This window comes from Salvelinus alpinus, chromosome 7 (genome assembly GCF_045679555.1).
Source record: "Salvelinus alpinus chromosome 7, SLU_Salpinus.1, whole genome shotgun sequence".
Lineage (NCBI taxonomy): Eukaryota > Metazoa > Chordata > Actinopteri > Salmoniformes > Salmonidae > Salvelinus > Salvelinus alpinus.
The window spans coordinates 28,947,788-28,972,143 of record NC_092092.1 but is presented as its reverse complement, the minus strand read 5'-3'; the positions used below and the strand labels follow the sequence as shown (position 1 = coordinate 28,972,143).

Below are 24,356 nucleotides of genomic sequence, written 5' to 3'. Positions count from 1 at the left end.
AATTAATTACTTAAAAATCATACAATGTGATTTTCTGGATTTTTTGTTTTAGATTCCGTCTCTCACAATTGAAGTGTACCTATGATAAAAAATGACAGACCTCTACATGCTTTGTAAGTAGGAAAACCTGCAAAATCGGCAGTGTATCAAATACTTGTTCTCCCCACTGTATATGTGTATGAAGGCCCATGTCTAAATAAACAGTAGCAGTCAAAAGTTTGGACACACCTACTCATTCAAGGGTTTTTCTTTATTTTTACTATTTTCTACATTGTAGAATAACACATGGAATCATGTAGTAACCAAAAAAGTGTTAAACAAATCAAAATATATTTTATATTTGACATTCTTTAAAGTAGCCTCCCTTTGCCTGGATTCTCTCAACCAGCTTCATGAGGTAGTCACCTGGAATGCTTTTCCAACAGTCTTGAAGGAGTTTCCACATATGCTGAGCACTTGTTGATTGCTTTTCCTTCACTGCGGTCCAACTCATCCCAAACCATCTCAATTGGGTTGAGGTCGGGTGATTGTGGAGGCCAGGTCATCTGATGCAGCACTCTCCTTCTTGGTCAAATAGCCTTTACACAGCCTGGAGGTGTGTTTTGGGTCATTGTCCTGTTGAAAAACAAATGATAGTCCCACTAAGCGCAAACTAGATGGGATGGCGTATCGCTGCAGAATGCTGTGGTAGCCATGCTGGGTGAGTGTGCCTTGAATTCTAAATAAATCACAGCAAAGCACCATCACACCTCCTCCATGCTTCACAGTGAGAACCACACATGCTGAGATCATCTAAAATCAAATTGTATTAGTCACATGCGCCGAATACAACCTTACAGTGAAATGCTTACTTACAAGCCCCTAACCAAAAAATGCAGTTTAAGAAATAAAAGTAACAAATAATTAAAGAGCAGCAGTAAAATAAAAATAGTGAGACTATATACAGGGGGTACCGGTACAGAGTCAATGTGTGGGGGCACCGGTTAGTCGAGGTAATATGTACATGTAGGTGGAGTTAAAGTGATTATGCATAGATAATAAACAGAGTAGCAGGACCGTAAAGGGGGGGGGGCAGCAATCTGTTAAACTACTCTGCGCCTCACAAAGACACGGCGGTTGGAACCAAAAATCTCAAATTTGGACTCGTTAGACCAAAGGACAGATTTCCACCGCTCGTGTTTCTTGGCCCAAGCAAGTCTCTTCTTATTGGTGTCCTTTAGTAGTGGTTTCTTTGCAGCAGTTCGACAATGTAGACCTGATTCACGCAGTCTCCTCTGAACAGGAGGAGAGATGTTGTTGACAAGATGTTGTGTCTGTTACTTGAACTCTGTGAAGCATTTATTTGGGCTGCAATCTGAGGTGCAGTTAATTTCCGATTTTCTGAGGCTGGTAACTCTAATGAACTTATTCTCTGCAGCGAGGTTGGTAACTCTAATGAACTTATCCTCTGCAGCGAGGTAACTATGGGTCTTCCTTTCCTGTGTCGGTCCTCATGAGAGCAAGTTTCATCGTAGCGCTTGATGGTTTTTGCAATTGCACTTGAAGACACTTTCAAAGTTCTTGAAATGTTCTGTATTGACTGACCTTCATGTCTTAAAGTAACGATGGACTGTCGTTTCTCTTTGCTTATTTGAGCTGTTCTTGTCATAATATGGACTTGGTCTTTTACCAAATAGGGCTATCTTCTTTATTCCAACCCTACCTTATCACAACACAACTGATTGGCTCAAAGAAGAAGAAAAGAAATTCCACAAATTAACTTTTAAGGCACACCTGTTAATCGAAATGCACTCCGGGTGACTACCTCATGAAGCTGGTTGAGAGAATGCCAAGAGTGTGCAAAGCTGTCATCAAGGCAAAGGGTGGCTACTGAAGAATCTCAAATTCAAAATATATATTGATTTGTTGAACACTTTTTTTGGTTACTAGATGATTCCATATGTGTTTTTTCATAGTTTTGATGTCTTGATGTCTTCACTATTCTTCTAAACTCAGCAAAAAAAGAAACGTCCTCTCACTGTCAACTGCGTTTATTTTCAGCAAACTTAACGTGTAAATATTTGTATGAACATAACAAGATTCAACAACTGAGACATAAACTGAACAAGTTCCATAGACATGTGACTAACAGAATTGGAATAATGTGTCCCTGAACAAAGGGGGGGTCAAAATCAAAAGTAACAGTCAGTATCTGGTGTGGGAGATCCGGGCTCTTCGCTGGCCATGGCAGAACACTGACATTCCTGTCTTGCAGGAAATCACGCACAGAACGAGCAGTATGGCTGGTGGCATTGTCATGCTGGAGGGTCATTTCAGGATGAGCCTCCAGGAAGGATACCACATGAGGGAGGAGGATGTCTTCCCTGTAACGCACAGCATTGAGATTACCTGCAATGACAACAAGCTCGTTCCGATGATGCTGTGACACACAGCCCCAGACCATGACGGACCCTCCACCTCCAAATCGATCCCGCTCCAGAGTACAGGCCTCGGTGTAACGCTCATTCCATCGACGATAAACACAAATCCGACCATCGCCCCTGGTGAGACAGTGAAGAACACCTTTTGCCAGTCCTGTCTGGTCCAGCGACAGTGGGTTTGTGCCCATAGGCGACATTGTTGCTGGTGATGTCTGGTAAGGACCTGCCTTACAACAGGCCTACAAGCCCTTAGTCCAGCCTCTCTCATCCTATTGCGGACAGTCTGAGCACTGATGGAGGGATTGTGCGTTCCTGGTGTAACTCGAGCAGTTGTTGCCATCCTGTACCTGTCCGGCAGGTGTGATGTTCGGATGTACCGATCCTGTGCAGGTGTTGTTACACGTGGTCTGCCACTGCGAGGACGATCAACTGTCCGTCCTGTCTCCCTGTAGCGCTGTCTTAGGCGTCTCACAGTACAGACATTGCAATTTATTGCCCTGGCCACATCTGCAGTCCTCATGACTAAGTCACGTTCACGTAGATGATCAGGGACCCAGGACATCTTTCTTTTGGTGTTTTACAGAGTCTGTAGAAAGGCCTCTTTAGTGTCCTAAGTTTTTAGTACTGTGACCTTAATTGTCTACCGTCTGTAAGCTGTTAGTATCTTAACAACCATTCCACAGGTGCATGTTCATTAATTGTTTATGGTTCATTGAACAAGCATGGGAAACAGTGTGTAAACCCTTTACATTGAAGATCTGTATGGTTATTTGGATGTTTATGAATTATCTTTGAAAGATAGGGTCCTGAAAAAGGGATGTTTTATTTTTTTGCTGAGTTTACAATATTGAAAATAGTAAAAAATAAAGAATAACCCTGGAATGAGTAGGTGTGTCCAAACTTTTGACTGGTACTGTATGTCGGCTATTTAGTGTCTAGACTGGTCTAGTGTTTATAGCAAACGATCATGCTTAATGCCAGTGGCACAATAGTCTCGTATGGAGATGCGCTTGAGATCTGACTCAAGTGTCAATAAATACATTAATTTAAAAGTGTCAAGGCAAAATGCCAGTTAATAAAATAGTGACATCTGTCTCAAATCGCACAGCTCCGCGCTTCCAGCAGAGCAGACCCGTCCTTCACGTGTGCGAAAGTTGCAGCATAGGTGCTCATCGCGCAGTTTTCTTTGGTCTCCGTGTGTTTGGGGCATATGTTGACGGCACGTGTTGCCATGTGAGAATGAACCGAATGAACCAGGCCAACTGGAGACAATGGGAACAATTGTTTATCAGTGTTTAAAGGGCAGAAAATAAATAGAATGGCAAAATATTGCTCACATTTACTATATGGCATAGGCTAGGCAATAAAAGCAAATGTTATTTTCTGAAACAGTAGACCCTACCACCTGTAGATTCCAATGATATACACGGTACCCTCTGTAATTATTGGGACAGTGAAGCATTGTTGTTTTCTTTTGGCTCTATACTCCAAAAGTTTGGATTTTAATCGCCTGATATGGATAAAAATACCGTCAAATCAAAGCTGACTGTCTGCACTTTAACGTCATTGAGGTTAAAGTGCAGACAGTCAGCTTTGATTTGACGGTATTTTTATCCATATCAGGTGAACTATTTAGAAATTACAGCTTTTTAGGGCACAATACGTATTGGGACAAATTCACTTATGTGTAGTGAAAAGTTAAGTATTTGGTCCAATATTCATAGCAATGACTACATCATGATTGTGACTACAAATTTGTTCATACATCTTCTGTTTGTTTTGGTTGTGTTTAAGATTATTTTGTGCCCAATAGAAATGAATGGTAAATAATGTATTGTGTAATTTTGGAGTCACTTTTATTGTAAATGAGAATAGAATGTTTCTAAACACTTATATCTTTAATGTGGATGCTACCATGATTACGGATAATCCTGAATGAATTATGAATAATGATAAGTGAGAAAGTTAGACTCTCAAATACTGTATCATAATAATAAGTGAGAAAGTTAGACTCTCAAATACTGTATCATACCTCCCTTGTTATTGTAATGGTAAGAGGTTAGCATGTCTTGGGTATGATGTTTGTGTCTGTAACTTTCTCACTTATCATTATTCATAATTCATTCAGGATTATCCGTAATCATGGTAGCATCCACATTAATAGGCTATAGGCTACTTTTTTCACGGACAGGAGATTGTTAGGGTAGTCCAGGATTCATTGTTGAAGTAGCCTATCTTTAAATTTAGTTGTTGCGTAATTACCAGCAAAAATGTCTGGAGAGACGATCACCAAGATTGAAACCTTCAAGGGGTCACCGGGTGCGTTTCCCGTGGTATTGGAGAAAATAATGGAAATGCCCCCACCGAATTTACTCGAGGGCGACGATGGTAAGTCTATATGCTTCTGTGTGGGGTTTACACGCACGGTTTGTTATAGGCAACAAACTGAGAAGAGGCCGAATTGTACCGGGTGAAGCCGAATGCGAATACAATTTATGCAAAGTAGTAGCCTAAAATTGATAGGCTTACACAAAATCACATCCTGTCTGTTTGTTTCTATAGTGTTATGATCAACCAAGCATTCAGGTATCCCTTCATCTGAATTGTAACTAAAATTAGGTAGCTGCACTTCAGTCCTGTGGTTCTGAGACTACACAGTTGACAGTAAATTATTCTCTCCCCACTCCCTTCAACTCTCCTCCTCACCACGAACTAGAAAGGTTTCCATTTACTCATCTCTATTCGACAAAAGCAATGTCGCAAAAAAGAAAATGCGACATATGTAATGGAAACGGCAGATATAGTAGACATTTTCTAAAGATACACTTTTTTCCCCCTTCAATTCGATAGGGGTGGATTATTCTTCTGACGAACTTTCTTTATTGCAACAAATGATGATTGAGACAGTGTTTTTCGAATGAACGATGATTTCCGTATCATTATGAAGGAATGCGGGGCGCTGTTGTCATACAGGCTTAAGCCAATTTATTTGCTCAAATGTGTAGTGGAAACACTTACACCACTACATTTTCCCCCCGATGCTGTTAATGGAAAATGGATAGTGATTTTCAGGTCACAAAGTCCGAGTTGGATGACCGTTGAAAACGATTTTCCCAGTCGGAGGTCGTTTCTTTTCGAGTTACCAGTGGTCTTGAACGCATTGAAGCAGGAGGTTTTTCAGTTCCCAGTTGTTCTGAGAACTGCATATATTAGTAGGCTAGGTCACATATTCGTCTGGTTAGTGTCAAGGTCCCCTTTCCACCAAATAGTGATGTAGGCCTAATATTTCATCATATCTCTTCCATTGGTTGAAATATGGTGCTTGCGTGATCAGATTTGTGGGTTTGGTTCTCACATGGACCACTTATATGGAATATGTCCTGAGTGTAAATGGATAAAACCATTTACTGAATGACCATGTCAAATAAACCCATTTACAATGCTCGTCTTCTCTCAACTTGTTTTATCATGCTTGCCATAACCCATAACATTAAGCAAGGCTCTTCTGTTTTGATGCCACAGACAATGACAAGGATAAGCTTTTTACGGGGGACAATGTGGACCTTGGAGGAGGGAGCGGGATGGGTCCGTCGGCCGCCCTGACCCCCGCCATCTGGGACAAGACCATCCCGTACAACAGGGAGACCTTCCACCTGGAGTACATGGACCTGGAGGAGTTCCTCATCGAGAACGGCATCCCCACCTCGTCCCTGGACAATGCTCTCAACATGAAAATTGCAGAGAAGAAGACAAAGAAGCCAACCAGCACCGCGACAGCCCCAGACGCCCCAATCTCCCTGCTGCCGGTCCTGGAACTAGACCAGTGTGAAGAGGAGGTGGTCACCATCACCCTCAACAGTGCTGATATCACAGGCAACACCGGTAGGCTACACCTGTGAAATCATTAGAGCCTTATGCCCTAATGGTCTGTTAGTGTTATTACATAGAGAATTACCCTAGTAGTTACATGGTATAATACATAATTAATACAAAGCGTGACTCATGTGTTTAAGATCAAAGTAAACCAAGTAAGTTGTTCTGCCATAGACAGTCAGACATGTCTGAGCACCAAGGGCACACATGACACATGTACGGAGAAACACATACTGGTTTGTTTGAATGTCATTCAAGGCTGTATGTACTGTTGTGTGTCCTGCTGTAGATGGTGGTAAAAATAGATCCTAGCTGTTGTTCTGCAGAGTGGTCAAGACAACTGTGGTGTTTATTACGAGCTGACCAACAGACGTGGGCTGGGCTACATGAGGCCATCTTTATCGAATGTAGAAGCCTGGATTTATTTTAATATTCTCCAGTTCAGGATATAAACAGGTTAGAGCCAAATGTATGTTTCTACAAGAATTAAATTACTTGCAGTCTCACCGAACAGAATGTTCCATTTACATTGGGAGAATTTATTTAATCAACCTGTTAAGTTCTGAACAAATAGCAATGACTCAAACGGACGACTAGAAAAAGCTCAAGCCAAGTTTATTCATCCCATTGGGTCATACAGCTGAAAAGACAAGATATGAAGACACAAGTACATATTTTAGAACCTCCTACTAGGCGGGGTCAACTCCTTACACATCTAGACAGCCAGTACATGTCTGTTGCTAGGCAGGAACTTAATTGGTTCCTCTTACTGGTGTAGTCATGGCCCTGCCTGATGCTAGAACCTTTGTGGGCGTGGAAGTGTATGTGTGTGAGATAGGACTGTAAGAGGGTCGTTGTGGTGGGCCCCTCTGGACCCCCTTCCAGAGGTTTCTTCTCACTTCTGTTGACTTGACCTCAAGCCGAATTCCTCGCTCTTCTTTAGTTCCGCAGCTGGCTTGCCTTATCAGAGATTAACTTTTGCCCTTTGCCTCCCTCAGTAACTTTCGATACACATTCCTTATTCACCCTTCATTGTCACAGAATATAGACAGTTATCATACATGTAATGAAATCCATATGTTCTTATATAGTGACAGGAATAAGTATATTTCAAGTTAGAACCCAACAAACCAAAACGGTATACTTGAAACCTTAACCTAATGCTTGGTCACCTGTATCTCCCCCACAGAGGTGGTGACAGACAAGGACAGGCTGACCCCTGAAACCATCGACCCGGAGGAGATTGAGGTGAACGTGAACTTTGATCCGGACCCTACAGACCTGGTCCTGTCCAGCGTTCCTGGAGGAGAGCTGTTCAACCCACGCAAACACAAGTTCTCAGAGGAGGAACTCAAACCACAGCCCATGATCAAGAAGGCCAAGAAGGTGTATGTACCTGAGGATTCTAAGGTAAGTCAGAGACATGGAGGTCGGAAACGATGATAAGGGTGTGGTAGGTAGCTGTATACGTTTTATTTTCAAATTCCAAGAAGAGAAATAGGATGTTTTAAAAAATAGTTATTTAATTGTGGTTTATAGTACCACCAGTTAGTTCATAGAACAGTGGTCACCAACTGCGACTGGTCGATCTTCAAGGCATTCCTAGTCGATCACCAAATATTTCTGTGGAAAAGCCAATGATTATAAGGTTTGCTCCTTTTTTTTTTTTGCCACTGTTGGGAGATCTGTGGCTAAATCGAGGGTCACCGTGCCTACAGCTTCCAGCAAAGTTTGATACTAGCCTACATGAGATTTCATAACTTTTAAAAACCATGACCTGAGAGATACTGTAAAGAGCTGCTGTTTTTATGAGTGAGTTCATGTTTAAGTTTTTATTCAGCACTGTCAACACTGTTTTTATTCAACACTATTACACAACATAAAATGCGCTTCTTCGTACTACCACTCGCGCTGCAGCTGCTTTGAATTAGTAGCCAAGTGTATTGATAGCCCTGCGTTTTTATTATTAGCAGCTTGCCGTTTCTATTTTAATATCGAGAAATATTTCACTTTCTCTGGTCATAGGAACATGCATGAGGCAGATGCTGATGCGGTGCGACTCGAGTTTCGCCATCAGGTGGAAGACTGTGTCCGCTCTCTCTGGTCAGTCTCACCGGAGGAAAGGGAGAAAGGGACCGAGAGAGGCGGACCCTCTGCTGCTCTCTCCCTCCCTCCGCTGAGACTAATGCCTTGTTCAAAACAAATGGAAACTCAGAACTTGGACATCTCTGACTTCAGTCTGTTCAAGACAAATGGGAACTCCGGAAAAGAAATAGATCCGGCTGGGGAAAAATCTTTTTGAACGGTCATCCAACTCAGAATTCCAAGTCGGAAACTCGGGACTCTTTCCAGCACTCCGACCTGAAGATCACTGACTTCATGATTTAAAAAAAAATATATATATTTTTTTTCCAGAGTTCCCAGTTGTCTTGAAAGCACCATGATCATCAGATGCAGGTACAAATTATTTAAATTTATGCTCAGCTGTGCCTTGCAAGTGCTACACAAACTGATCTATTTTGTTATCAAAGCTCAAGTGTTAAAATATACTGAACAAAAATATAAATCAGTCATTTGAAATAAATAAATTGGGCCCTAATCTATGGATTGGGCAGGCCCACAGCCATGGATGGGTCTGGGATGGCATAGGCCCACCCACTTGGGAGCCAGGCCCACCCAATCAGAATTAGTTTTTTCAAACATAAGGACTTTATTACAGACCGAAATACTCCTCAGTTTCATGAGCTACCCGGGTGGTTGGTCTCAGACGAAGAAGCCGGATGTGGGGTTCCTGGGCTGGCGTGGTTTTACGTGGTCTGCGGTTGTGAGGCCGGTTGGACGTACTGCCAAATTCTCTAAAATGACATTGGAGGTGGCCTATAGTAGAGAAATTAACATGAAATTATCGGGCTACAGCTCTGGTGGACATTCCTGCAGTCAGCATGCCAATTGCACGCGCTCTCAAATTGACATCTGTGGCGTTGTGTGACAAAACTAGACATTTTAGAGTGGCCTTTTATTGTCCCCGGCACAAAGTGCACCTGTGTAATCATTTTGTTTAATCAGCTACTTGATATGCCACACCTGTCAGGTGGATGGATTAACTTGGCAAAGGAGAAATACTCCTAACGAGGATGTAAACTAATTTGTGCACAACATTTTAGGGAAATGCGCTTTTTGTGAGTATTGAACATTTCTGTTATCTTTTATTTCAGCTCATTAAACATTGGACCAATTTTGGACCAAAACATGTTGCGTTTTATATTTTTGTTCAGTGTATATAATATGGTCTGAGAAGAACAATATTGCCAGGCATATAGCTAATGTGCTGTGAGAATGTATTCGGCCTACCTACTGCACAAACCTCATTCCTACAGAACTGTTTTTATTAGGTTAATGTAAAAAATGCAACAACAACAAAATTATAATCTGAGCAGTTGATCTCTGCTTGCTTTTTGACTATAGCTCAGCCTTCAACACCATATTACCCTCCTAGCTCATCATTAAGCTTGTAGCCCTGGGTCTGAACCCCGCCCTGTGCAACTGGGTCCTGGACTTCCTGACGGGCCTCCCCCAGGTGGTAAGGGTAGGTAACAGCACCTCCACTTCGCTGATCCTCAACACGGGCCCCACAAGGGTGCTTGCTCAGCACCCTCCTGTACTCCCTGTTCACCAATGACTGCGTGGCCATGCACGCCTCCACCTCAATCATCAAGTTTGCAGACAACACAACAGTAGTAGGCCTGATTACCAACAATGACGAGACAGTCTACAGGGAGGAGGTGACGGCCGTGGTAGAGTGGTGCCAGGAAAATAACCTCTCCCTCAACATCAACAAAAATGAAGGAGCTGATCGTGGACTATAAATCAAATTTTATTTGTCACATTCGCCGAATATAACCTTACAGTGAAATGCTTACTTACAAGCCCTTAACCAACAATGCAGTTTTAATTTAAAAAAAGTGTTAAAGTATTTACTAAAATAAATAATAATAAGTTAAAAAAATAAATAATAATAATTAAGGAGCAAGAATAAATAACATTAGCGAGGCTATATACAGTGGGGAGAACAAGTATTTGATACACTGACAATTTTGCAGGTTTTCCTACTTACAAAGCATGTAGAGGTCTGTAATTTTTATCATAGGTACACTTCAACTGTGAGAGAAGGAATCTAAAACAAAAATCCAGAAAATCACATTGTATGATTTTTAATTAATTAATTTGCATTTTATTGCATGACATAAGTATTTGATACATCAGAAAAGCAGAACTTCATATTTGGTACAGAAACCTTTGTTTGCAATTACAGAGATCATACGTTTCCTGTAGTTCTTGACCAGGTTTGCACACACTGCAGCAGGGTTTTTTGGCCCACTCCTCCATACAGACCTTCTCCAGATCCTTTAGGTTTCGGGGCTGTCGCTGGGCAATACGGACTTTCAGCTCCCTCCAAAGATTTTCTATTGGGTTCAGGTCTGGAGACTGGCTAGGCCACTCCAGGACCTTGAGATGCTTCTTACGGAGCCACTCCTTAGTTGCCCTGGCTGTATGTTTCGGGTCGTTGTCATGCTGGAAGACCCAGTCACGACCCATCTTCAATCCTCTTACTGAGGGAAGGAGGTTGTTGGCCAAGATCTCGCGATACATGGCCCCATCCATCCTCCCCTCAATACGGTGCAGTCGTCCTGTCCCCTTTGCAGAAAAGCATCCCCAGAGAATGATGTTTCTACCTCCATGCTTCACGGTTGGGATGGTGTTCTTGGGGTTGTACTCATCCTTCTTCTTCCTCCAAACAGGGCGAGTGGAGTTTAGACCAAAAAGCTCTATTTTTGTCTCATCAGACCACATGATCTTCTCCCATTCCTCCTCTGGATCATCCAGATGGTCATTGGCAAACTTCAGACGGGCCTGGACATGCGCTGGCTTGAGCAGGGGGACCTTGCATGCGCTGCAGGATTTTAATCCATGACGGCGTAGTGTGTTACTAATGGTTTTCTTTGAGACTGTGGTCCCAGCTCTCTTCAGGTCATTGACCAGGTCCTGCCGTGTAGTTCTGGGCTGATCCTTCACCTTCCTCATGATCATTGATGCCCCACGAGGTGAGATCTTGCATGGAGCCCCAGACCGAGGGTGATTGACTGTCATCTTCAACTTCTTCCATTTTCTAATAATTGCGCCAACAGTTGTTGCCTTCTCACCAAGCTGCTTGCCTATTGTCCTGTAGCCCATCCCAGCCTTGTGCAGGTCTACAATTTTACCCCTGATGTCCTTACACAGCTCGCTGGTCTTGGCCATTGTGGAGAGGTTGGAGTCTGTTTGATTGAGTGTGTGGACAGGTGTCTTTTATACAGGTAACGAGTTCAAACAGGTGCAGTTAATACAGGTAATGAGTGGAGAACAGGAGGGCTTCTTAAAGAAAAACTAACAGGTCTGTGAGAGCCGGAATTCTTACTGGTTGGTAGGTGATCAAATACTTATGTCATGCAATAAAATGCAAATGAATTACTTAAAAATCATACAATGTGATTTTCTGGATTTTTGTTTTAGATTCCGTCTCTCACAGTTGAAGTGTACCTATGATAAAAATTACAGACCTCTACATGCTTTGTAAGTAGTAAAACCTGCAAAATCGGCAGTGTATCAAATACTTGTTCTCCCCACTGTATATAGGGGGTACCGGTACAGAGACAATGTGCGGGGGCACTGGTTAGTTAAGGTAATTGAGGTAATATGTACATGTAGGTAGAGGTAAAGTGACTATGCAAGGATAATAAACAGAAGCAGCAGCATAAAAATGGCAGGGGGGGGGGACAATGCAAATAGTCCGGGTAGCCATTTGATTAGCTGTTCAGGAGTCTTATGGCTTGGGAGTAGAAGCTGTTAAGAAGCCTTTTGGACCTAGACTTGGCGCTCCGGTACCACTTGTTGTGCGATATCAGGGAGAACAGCCTATGACTAGGGCGGCTGGAGTCTTTGGCAATATTTTGGACCTTCTTCTGACACCACCTAATATAGAGGTCCTGGATGACAGGAAGCCTGGCCCCGGTGATGTACTGGGCCGTACACACTACCCTTTGTAGTGCCTTGCGGTCGGAGGCCGAGCAGTTGCCATACCAGGCGGTGATGCAACCAGTCAGGATGCTCTCAATGGTGCAGCTGTAGAAATCTTTGAGAATCTGAAGACCCATGCCAAGTCTTTTCAGTCTCCTGGGGGGGAATAGGTATTGTCGTGCCCTCTTCACGACGGTCTTGGTGTGTTTGGAACATGATAGTTTGTTGGTGATGTGGACACCAAGGAACTTGAAGCTCTCAATCTGCTCCACTACAGCCCCGTCGATAAGAATGGGGGATGTGCTCAGTCCTCCTTATTCTGTAGTCCACAATCATCTCCTTTGTCTTGATCACGTTGAGGGAGAGGTTGTTATCCTGGCACCACACTGCCAGGTCTCTGACCTCCCTATAGGCTGTCTCATCGTTGCCGGTGATCGTCCTACCACTGTTGTGTTGTCGGCAAACTTAATGATGGTGTTGGAGTCGTGCTTGGCCATGCAGTCATGAGTGAACAGGGAGTACAGTAGGGGACTGAGCACGCACCCCTGAGGTGCCCCCGTGTTAAGGATTAGCGTGGAGGATGTGTTGTCAACTACCTTACCACCTGGGGGCGGCCTGTCAGGAAGTCCAGGATCCAGTTGCAGAGGGAGGTGTTTAGTCCCAGGGTCCTTAGCTTAGTGATGAGCTTTGAGGGCACTCTGGTGTTGAACGCTGAGCTGTAGTCAGTGAATAGCATTCTCACGTATGTGTTCATTTTGTACAGGTTTCTGGGACAATGGTGTTGATGTGAGCCATGACAAGCCTTTCAAAGTGGGATTTCTTATAAGCGTCCGGATTAGTGTCCCGCACCTTGAAAGCGGCAGCTCTACCCATTAGCTCAGTGCGGATGTTGCCTGTAATCCATGGCTTCTAGTTGGGGCACGTACGGTCACTGTGGGGATGACGCCATCGATGCACTTATTGATGAAGCCAGTGACTGATGTGGTGTATTCCTCAATGCCATCGGAAGAATCCCGGAACATAGTCCAGTCTGTGCTAGCAAAACAGTCCTGTAGCTTAGCATCTGTGTCATCTGACCACTACCTTATTGAGCGAGTCACTGGTACTTCCTGCTTTAGTTTTTGCATGTAAGCAGGAGTCAGGAGGATAGAGTTATGGTCAGATTTGCCAAATGGAGGGAGTGGGAGAGCTTTGTACGCGTCTCTGTGTGTGGAGTAAAGGTAGTCTAGAGTTTTTTTTTCTTTTTCTGGTTGCACATTTAACATGCTGGTAGAAATGAGGTAAAACAGATTTAAGTTTCCCTGCGTTAAAGACCCTGGCCACTAGGAGCGCTGCCTCTGGATGAGCGTTTTCTTGTTTGCTTATGGTCTTATACAGCTTGTTGCGTGCCGTCTTAGTGCCAGCATCGGTTTGTGGTGGTAAATAGACAGCTACGAAAAACATAGATAAACTCTCTTGGTAAATAGTGTGGTCTATAGCTTATCATGAGATCCACTACCTCAGGCGAACAAAACCTTGAGACTTCCTTATTATTAGATTTCGTGCACAGCTGTTATTTACATGTAGACACAGACCGCCACCCCTTGTCTTACCGGAGGCAGCTGTTCTATCTTGCCAATGGACCGAAAACTCAGGGAGCAGTATGTTATTCATGTTGTCGTTCAGCCACGACTTGGTGAAACACAAGATATTACAGTTTGTAATGTCCCGCTGGTAGGATAGTCTTGATTGGAGCTCACCCATTTTGTTATCCAATGATTGCACGTTGGCTAATAGGACTGATGGTAGAGGGGGATTACTCACTCACCGTCAGATACTTATAAGGCACACTGACCTACGTCCCTGATATCTCCGTCTCGTCTTCATGCGAATGACGGCGATTTGGGCCTAGGGAGCACACCCCAATCCACATCGACGGGACCGCAGTGGAGGAGGTGGAAAGCTTCAAGTTCCTCGGCGTACACATCACTGACAATCTGAAATGGTCCACCCACACAGACAGGGTGGTGACGGCGGTGCAATAGAAGGCTGAAGAAATTTTGGCTTTGCCCCAAAGACCCTCAAACTTTTACAGATGCATAATTGAGAGCATCCTGTTGGGCTGTATCACCGCCTGGTACGGCAACTGCACTGCCCGCAACCACAAGGTTCTCCAGAGGGTGGTACGGTCTGCCCAACACATTACCAGGGGCACACTGCCTGCTTTCCAGGACACCTACAGCACCCGATGTCACAGGAAGGCCAAAAAGATAATCAAACCACCCGAGCCACAGCCTTTTCACACTGCTATCATCCAGAAGGCGAGGTCAGTACAGGTGCATCAAAGCTGGGACCGAAAGACTGAAAAACAGCTTCTATCTCAAGTGACTCAAAAACAAGATGGCGACCGGCAAGTTCGGCATGGTGGCAGCACTTTTTTACTTTGTTTGTTTTAAATGTTACTGGAAATAATTGCATCTGCTATTTAGATGAAAGAATAGTAAATTCTCAGCAACTTCTCAGTCATGCAAACACTTTTGATGGCATCCAGCACTTCGGATTTGGAAGGAATGTTATATACCAAACTTTCATAGCACCTTGGCACAAACCAAAACGATCATCGAAATCCAGTCTGAAATCACAAATTAATGGTGGAGATCTTATAATAACTCTATGCCTTCTCTTATCGGGTGATATCCATCAATGCCCTGGACCTCACTTTATCACGAACCCCATCAAACGGCCTATGCACCCATGCTACTCTTGCGAACGGTGGATATAGAGTAACGGCAAAGCTTTGGTATGTTTGGAATGCGCGCAGTGGATTCATTTAAAATGCAGCGATTCTAGGTTTGGGCAAGGGGTCAACGAAGCTTACCGTTGCTGTCGGTGTGCTGTACCCGCAGGTTGTGTGAGCATTGAAGGTGGAGTGGGACCAAAGGACTTACCGAGGGTGTAGAGTGCACCGGAGGAGGGGGGGTCCACAGCGGAGCGGAGGCAACCAGAGGCGAGTGACGGTGGACACGGTGGTGAGGACGATGGATTGGCACCTGGGGAGGGGTGCTCCATGGCGACAGAGGCCACCGGAGGCAGGGCAGTGGGAAGATGGCAGCGCAGTGGGAGGCGTGTTACAAGTAGATCTGGAATTCAATGAGGCCTTTGGGAAGAAGGGCTTACATTTTGTGCACTTAAACGTCTGAAGCCTCCTACCGAAGATCGATGAGATACGCCTGTTGTTTTTGCAAATCAGAGGTGTCTTATGTTTTACTGAGACATGGTTGGATTCATCTGTTTGTGACTCAGAAATTGAGATAGGTAATTACTCTGTTGTCAGGAAGGATCGGAATCGGAACGATGGGGGAATATGTGCGTTTGTAAGATCAGACATTGCTTTTAACATCAGATCGGATTTAACCGCTAATCTAGAGATTGTCAGGCTGGATATCTGCCTTCCCAAAACCAAGCCGATTTTGTTGGGTGTGTGTTATAGGCCGCACAAGCAGAATGCATTCTATGAAGGTCTTAAAATTGTGTTGTCAAACTGTAATGATTCCCTGTTGAAGGAAATCATTTTGTTAGGGGAATTCAATACTGATGTCTGCAAGAATAATAGCCCAACCCACAGTGTATTTATGCACTTTTGTAGATCACTTGCTCCGACCCAAATGATTAAACATCCCACCAGGATATGTGAAACAGTACAATTGACTTAATATTGGTGTCTGATAAATCTAAAATATACTCCCATTAGACGGGTCAGGGTAAAGCAGAGATCTAGCCCTTGGTTTAATCATGAGATTCTAGAATCTATCCAAGCAAGGAATAAGGCCTTTAAGAAATTTAACAACTCTCAAGAGCCACAGAGCAGCAATAACCCCCCTAAGAGGGGTAACTTTACTGAGTAAAGCATTGAAAACAAAAATTACCCTAAAAAGCTTTGGAAATCATTTAAGGAACTAGGCTGTAGTAGTACTACCAAAAACAAACTGAACATCAAAGGGGAGATGGTATATGAAAAAGCAGAGGTTGCCAATGAATTCAACTTTTTTTTTTACTTCTGTTGCCAGCAAGCTGGTTAGCAAGCTGCCCACCAGTTCTGGTTTGTATGGAAGCAACCAAGTCAAGAAGTATTATGTAAAGTTAGGGGTTCAGCCAAACTCTTTTTCTTTTGCAAAGACAGACAAAATAGTCAGTATGCTGACAGAGCTTAAATGTTCCAAAGCCACAGGTCTAGATAATATTCCTGCAAGGTTTCTTATAGATTGAGCAAATTGGCCCTTGTATTACACATATCGTTAATCTCTCTCTTGAACAAGGCACCTTTCCCAGGGACATGAAACAAGCTAAAGTTATACCTCTGTATAAGAAGGGGATAAAGTCTGACCCTGGGAATTATAGGCCTGTATCTATCCTCTGTGTAACAGCAAAGATCCTGGAGAGAATTGTACATGAGCAAATGTATGAATATGTTAACAAACAGGGTCTAATGTATGATTTTCAGTCGGGTTTTTCGAAAACATACTCCACTGATTCATGTCTACTTTACTTGACTGACTTCATCAGGAAAGAGATTGATGAGGGAAATCTGTGTGGAATGCTACTGCTTGACCTACAGAAGGCCTTTGATACTGTCTCCTAATTTCCAAACTGGAGGCACTGGGGTTAAGCAGTATCTCTCTAGGCTGGGTAAAGTCCTATTTATCAGGGAGGGAGCAAGTAGTAGAGGTTAATGGTTCACTGTCTCAGGCAAAACCAATGAGTTGTGGCGTTCCGCAGGGGAGCGTGCTTGGGCCTCTGCTGTTTTTATTGTATATTAACGATATGAAAGATGCTTGTTCTTGCTGTCTTTTTCTTTATGCGGATGACTCTACACTTCCGGTGTCTCACAAAAGTAAAACTATGTTGGGGAGCATACTTAGCACAGAGCTTACTAACATTAGCAAATGGCTTGTAGATAATAAGCTATCTCTGCACTTAGGGAAAACTGAAGCAATTATTTTTTAGATCCAGACCTAAATTGTGTAGGTCGTCTGAAATCAGAGTGGAGTTAGGGGTGAGGTGCTGACTACTAAAACCTCTGTTAGCTACTTGGGATGTATCCTTGATGGAAGCATGGGAGGTGTGAGCATGGCCAATAAGGTGCTAGGGAAGGTTAATGCCAGGACTAAGTTTTTGGATAGGAAATCCAAGCTGCTTGATAAGGACTCCATGAAAGTGCTAGCTACTGCCCTCATTCAATGCCATTTTGACTATGCTAGTACTTCCTGGTTTGGGAGCTTATCTAAACTTATGAAGGGGAAGCTTGTCGTGGTAATTTCCTGTATTACTAAATTAGGAGAATTATAAACCACACACCAGTCAGAGTTATACTTAAACTTCAACTTTAATTATACGAACTTCACCATAGCCCTTTGACTCTCAGATCAATTCAGTGTCGATAATGAATTCTGAGAGTGCCTATAAAAGAATACCAGTATCTTTTATAGCCAAGATACACCCCTCTCAACTTACACGACGAACAACAGATCTTAGGAACAGTTCACAAATAAAGACTTTTACTTGAGAGAGGAGAATCCCATAGCCAGATAGCATTAGCTATAAATTATCATTCAGTTTGGTCTCTAAGACGAGGTTCTAATCTCGTTCCTGGTACTTCATAGTACCAAAACATCAACTCATCCAATGGCATATATCAATTGTCAACTTTAGATACCCCCATCTCAAGAACACCCCACTCCTGGACAAGCTCACTGAAGGGAGTGACTTGCGCACAGACATTGTGGAGCCAAGAGATAATTGGTTCCCACTTAATCACGCCATCCCTTCACATGGTTTAACAGATACATTCACATATGAAGACAATGTTCCATTCTGACCTCTTCCCCTTCTGATATTCTGCATAGCACCAGATGGTTTAACAGATACATTCACATATGAAGACAAGCCTGACCTCTCCCCTCTCTGGGCCCCAAGTGACTTTTCCCTAGCTGAGAAGGGAAAAGTTTAACTGCCAACAGTATAGTCCAAAAGGATACATTCTAATGACAAGTATCTCACATAAGCATATTATGTAAATCAAACATCTTATTTATCTATGTTACCTAACTAATTCTGATTCAGCTCCCACAAGCTCCAGATAGCCCAGAATAAGCTGATCAGGGTAGTAATGCAGGTGAGTCCACGTACTCACATAGGCAGCAGCTGCTTTCAGGAACTAAACTGGCTGCCTGTTGAGGCTAGGGTGTCCCAGATTAGACTAGGTTTGGTTTACGGTCCTGCGCCCAGATATCTAAGTGATTATTTTCCTCGTGTTAGGGATGCACACAATCACAGCACCAGATCAGGTGTTGCTGATGTGTGCTTATACAGGTTCAGGAGTAATGCTGGGAAAGGTATTTTCTTGTATACTGGAGCCTCAGAATAGAATGAGTTGCCTCTGCCTATAAAAACAACGTCCTCTCTGGACAGCTTTAAAAATAAAGTAAAAATATGTTTGATGTCTTCTGTGCCCATATGAATAACCCCTATGATGTAACTGGAATGATGAGATGGATGTTCTTCTATGTTTTTGTTTTATTATTTCACTGCCATACTGTGTTTGGTCTTGTATAGCCATCTTGTCTCGAGGACCACAATGGAAATAAGTCCCAGACTTTGTGTGTTATCCTCGATGAGTTTATTCATGTGCATGTATGGCTTTTAAGTTTTATGTGTGCTTGTTTTTTTAAATGGTCGAATTAATAAACTAAACTAAAATCAGACTGTTAAATAGCCATCACTAGCTGGCTACCACCCGACTACTCAACCCTGCATCTTAGAGGCTGCTGCCCTATATACATAGACATGGAATGACTGGCCACTTTAATTATGTAACAGTAGTCACTTTAATGTTTACTCATTTCATCTGTAAAAACTGTATTCTATTCTCCTGTATTTTAGTCAATGCCACTCCGACATTGCTCGTCTTAATATTTATATATTTCTTAATTCCATTGTTTTACTTTTAGATTTGTGTATTGTTGTGCATTGTTAGATACTACTACACTGTTGGAGCTAGGAACAAGCATTTTGCTACACCCGCAACATCTACTAAATATGTGTATGTGACCAATAAAATTTGATTTGACTGCGAAAGTGATTTTGACTCAAACGTTGGTGACCACTGTCAAAGAGCATTCAGTCATTCTGAAGGTCTTTTTAAATTACCTAGCGCCAGTGAGGGGACAACTAGCTTTTGCTTTTTAACAAAGCTTTCAATAACTTAGCGACATTGGATGCTTTCAATAACACTGCAGTGACATTGAATTGAAAGCTTGCTCTCATCATCAAGGTCGCTTTCAATAACAACCTTGTTCTCTCTGCTCTTTCTCTGTCCCCCTCCTCACAAGGATGAGAAGTACTGGCAGAGGAGGAAGAAGAACAACGTGGCGGCGAAGCGTTCCCGGGACGCGCGCCGACTCAAGGAGAACCAGATCACGGTGCGGGCGGCGTTCCTGGAGCGTGAGAACACGGCACTACGACAGGAAGTGGGCGAGCTACGGAATGACTTTGCCCGCAGCAAGAATGTTGTGGCCCGCTACGTGGCCAAATTCGGAGAGCTGTAAGGGACCAAACACAGACAACTGCCGGCCGTTGCACACAGATTGCATCAGCTAGTCACTTCATTTTGGTCAGATCACTAAGTAGCAACATCCTTTGTCATAAATCAATTGTAAATACCCACTGTTGCACTACTCACATTAGCTGCATACGAAACAATGAGAGACAGTGATTTGCGGTAAGTATGAGCTCCTCAGTGAGACAGATAAGAAAACAATGACATCACGTTGAGGTGGAGAAAGGCAGGCATATTATTGCAATGAATACACTACAAAATGTTCAAATACAAAATAACCAGTGAGACATGACCTTGTGATTCGCTCCTTTATAACACAATACTCCCTGTATAACACAAGTTTGATGGGTAAAATTGATGAATAATGTGGTAATGAAACATTAACTTTCCCTCATCACCTCATGTTAACTCCCCGTCTTCCTTTCCTGGTAAATAATCTACTTTTTCTCTTCTCTTTCAAGTGCATTGCTGGAAGACCAGTAGACTATTGTTGATTTACAGTGGGGCAAAAAAGTATTTAGTCAGCCACCAATTGTGCAAGTTCTCCCACTTAAAAAGATGAGAGAGGCCTGTAATTTTCATCATAGGTACACTTCAACTATGACAGACAAAATGAGAAGAAAAAAAATCCAGAAAATCACATTGTAGGATTTTTTATGAATTTATTTGCAAATTATGGTGGAAAATAAGTATTTGGTCAATAACAAAAGTTTATCTCAATACTTTGTTATATACCCTTTGTTGGCAATGACAGAGGTCAAACGTTTTCTGTAAGTCTTCACAAGGTTTTCACACACTGTTGCTGGTATTTTGGCCCATTCCTCCATGCAGATCTCCTCTAGAGCAGTGATGTTTTGGGGCTGTTGCTGGGCAACACGGACTTTCAACTCCCTCCAAAGATTTTCTATGGGGTTGAGATCTGGAGACTGGCTAGGCCACTCCAGGACCTTGAAATGCTTCTTACGAAGCCACTCCTTCGTTGCCCGGGCGTTGTGTTTGGGATCATTGTCATGCTGAAAGACCCAGCCACGTTTCATCTTCAATGCCCTTGCTGATGGAAGGAGGTTTTCACTCAAAATCTCACGATACATGGCCCCATTCATTCTTTCCTTTACACGGATCAGTCGTCCTGGTCCCTTTGCAGAAAAACAGCCCCAAAGCATGATGTTTCCACCCCCATGCTTCACAGTAGGTATGGTGTTCTTTGGATGCAACTCAGCATTCTTTGTCCTCCAAACACGACGAGTTGAGTTTTTACCAAAAAGTTCTATTTTGGTTTCATCTGACCATATGACATTCTCCCAATCTTCTTCTGGATCATCCAAATGCTCTCTAGCAAACTTCAGACGGGCCTGGACATGTACTGGCTTAAGCAGGGAAAAGCAGAAATCTTGCTTGTTTGTAGGTGACCAAATACTTATTTTCCACCATAATTTGCAAATAAATTCATTAAAAATCCTACAATGTGATTTTCTGGATTTTTTTTCTTCTCATTTTGTCTGTCATAGTTGAAGTGTACCTATGATGAATTACAGGCCTCTCTCATCTTTTTAAGTGGGAGAACTTGCACAATTGGTGGCTGACTAAATACTTTTTTGCCCCACTGTATTTGTGCCGGGGGTGAAGTAGTTGAATCAAATACAATGGATAGATGGATCAGAAGATGGAGTGTGGAAGAGTGTGAATGATGTTGCCATGTAGATACTGTGGAATTGTATTAGTGACCCCTGCTTATTGTTTTTATTTGACTTTTTATTTTTTTTAATTAGGGGGTAGATCAGCTTTAACATTGCAGATAGATTGTAGCTTCCATCAATATGCATCATTTCTGATCCCCCATATATTTGTTTTGTAAATATATATTTTCCTTTATTATTTTCCCTTAACCCTACCACCACTCCCCTAATTTGAGTAAACTAATGGACAACAACACTTGGGCCTTTGATGGACACAGTGTATTTTACAATAGTTTTGTTTGTTTTTAGTCCCATCCTTCAGCTCCACTCAACCCCTCCCATCTCTGAAGACCATCCAGTTTTAATTTAATTTTACCATATTTTTAACTGTGCTGTTTCACAAAAGTTCTGAACCTATATACATTTTACGGACATGGTATATTTTACATTAGTTATCTTGTTTTTAGTCCCACCCTTCAGCTCCACTCAACCCTTCCCATCTATCTCTGAACACCATCCAGTTTTGATTTCTATTTGCCATATATTTTTCTGTGATGTTTCTGAACCTTTCTATTCTCATAGTTTCTACAGCTTGTAAATTAAAGATACATTTTTTTGCTAAAAGTATTATATTATTGATGGATTGATTGACTTTTCAAATCACCCAGTAGTGCTATTTGCAGAGTTAGATCCAGGTAAATGTTGCTATTCTTCAGCCATTTATTTAACTTTGTTTTAACTTGGAGTGCTTCTTTCAATACACTACAATGAGAATGTGTATTCTGATCATGTTTTGTACAACATTTGCTGGTAAAGAGATTGGGAAAGGGGATAAGGGTGGATGACATTTTAGTAAACTGAAAAGGGCTTTTATTTTGGGGAGATTTTAGTCTAAACTAGCATGGCTTGTCCAGAAGCAGTTCTGGTTTCACAAGTTTGCTTCCAAGTCTCCCACTAATGTCAAATGTTAATTAAAATATAATACAATAACTCAAATTAATCCGGGCACTAATACTGCTTGGTAGTGGTTTTAAGACCTTCAATACAAGTCTATTCCTGTACATGTTAACACTTGCTTCAAACTGTGCACAATGCTTGGTAATATTTCAGTCTCTGTCTTGTCTATTGTTCAATGGTCTTGAATCATTGTCATTTCCAGGAAAGTTCTTTCTTCAGCTTCTGTGTTTTGTGTTATAAAGAAATGCTTAAAGTTAGCTTTATTTTCTGGACTTTTTCCTTATTTTCAAATAACTCCATACAAAAACCTGTTGACATATCTATGACATTACTGTGCAATTTACAAGTTTTCTGCAATTGTGTTCTCAACCAAATGTAAAACTCCAACCGCTCTCCTGTTTACTACTATGGAAAGTGTTTTTTCCAAGTTCTCTGGGACCTTGATCATATGGACAGTTGCCACACAATGTAAAAAGGTGACCGATTCTGTGCTCTGTCTGCAATGAGTACAATACATTGTAGTTACCTCATGAAACTGGAAAACAGGCTACGTCAGAACTATGGGGATGTTTGTATGTTGCATTCCTTTTGATAAATGTTGTCGTTTTTAAATTCCTTTTGTCAAAAATCAATGTGGCTTGATCTGGGCCTGTTTCAACAAGGACCTTCAGCGCAGTGCCCAGTCAGGGCAATACCATGTTAACTACTACTATATCATACACTGAAATTCAAGCCTCCTTTCAGGGTTTCTGTCTCCTGAGTTTTTTTCCCCTTTGGTCCATCAAGCCTGCTTGTCACTTTCCTAATTCCTGCTGATGTAACTAGAGGAAAATAAGTGATTGCAGTGCTTTCAGCACATTTTGGAATTTATCTGAAGATTTACCTTGAAGGTAGTCTGGATGTGTTATATTTGAAAGTTGGTTTTGTGCATTGAGGTGAGAACCTTGTTCAAATTGACAGCTTCATTTACTGGTTTGCAAAATCTGGAGACAAGACCTTCGTGTGATTGTAATTCTTCCAGTGCTTTAACTATAGATCAGTGCTCAAACATGTTGGGAAGTAGATGATTGAGAACAGACAAATCAAGAATTTGATTCAGATAAACTATGTACATTTTGATTAAACCAAACAGTGAACGATGTAAGGGAAACCGACTGGATTGGGTGGGGCACCCTAAACACTAGCACAATTACTTTCTTAGGCTACAACCAAGAAAATGTTTACAACTGGTGCAGGGGAAATTCTTAACTGAGAATTATCTAGACTTAGTTTCTACATTGTTGTATGTCCTGTATATATAAATAAAGCATTGAAAACAGTGGTGTTTTTGGACTGAAGTACCTGCCTGTGTAAATATTAGACAGGACAGTTGAAACCATCCAGAGAAAGAAACACACCAATAGCTTTAGGAGAAAGCTTTCTCAACTTAGCCATTGGTTAAACTGGACTCCTTTTTTTTGGCCATGCCAGGGGTGTAATCATCAGTCGACAACCTTTCGCACCAAAAGTTTCATTTGGATCCTTGTGAATACACCCCTGGTGTAGCATAAGCCACTGAAAAGATGCCATCTGGGGGTGGAGGTATGGAGGAGGAAGTGGCTAAGACCAACAATGTATGTGTGTTAGGGGCTGCACAAATGTTTATCAAATGTCAATGTAGAGATGCTGATTAGATTTGCGAGTGGGGATAGAACACTGAATCACACCTTAAATCCACTGTTGAGTCAGGTGAGAGTTGTTAGTCAATCCTTCCTGCTGGACATTCCCCGTTCATGATATAAA

General features: G+C 42.3%; 1 protein-coding gene across 2 annotated transcripts in view; it reads left to right on the top strand.

Moving 5' to 3' along the window:
* Positions 1-23,892, top strand: part of LOC139580156 (thyrotroph embryonic factor-like) — a 39,435-nt gene extending 15,543 nt beyond the window's left edge. For both annotated transcript variants that reach the window (XM_071408697.1, XM_071408696.1), the window contains 4 exons: positions 5,943-6,302; positions 7,483-7,703; positions 19,715-19,926; positions 20,403-23,892. In XM_071408697.1, coding sequence (XP_071264798.1) covers positions 6,002-6,302; positions 7,483-7,703; positions 19,715-19,926; positions 20,403-20,424 — 756 coding nt within the window. In that variant the 5' untranslated portion in view covers positions 5,943-6,001 and the 3' untranslated portion in view covers positions 20,425-23,892. The remainder of the gene's footprint in view (positions 1-5,942; positions 6,303-7,482; positions 7,704-19,714; positions 19,927-20,402) is intronic.
* Positions 23,893-24,356: the final 464 nt, after the last annotated feature.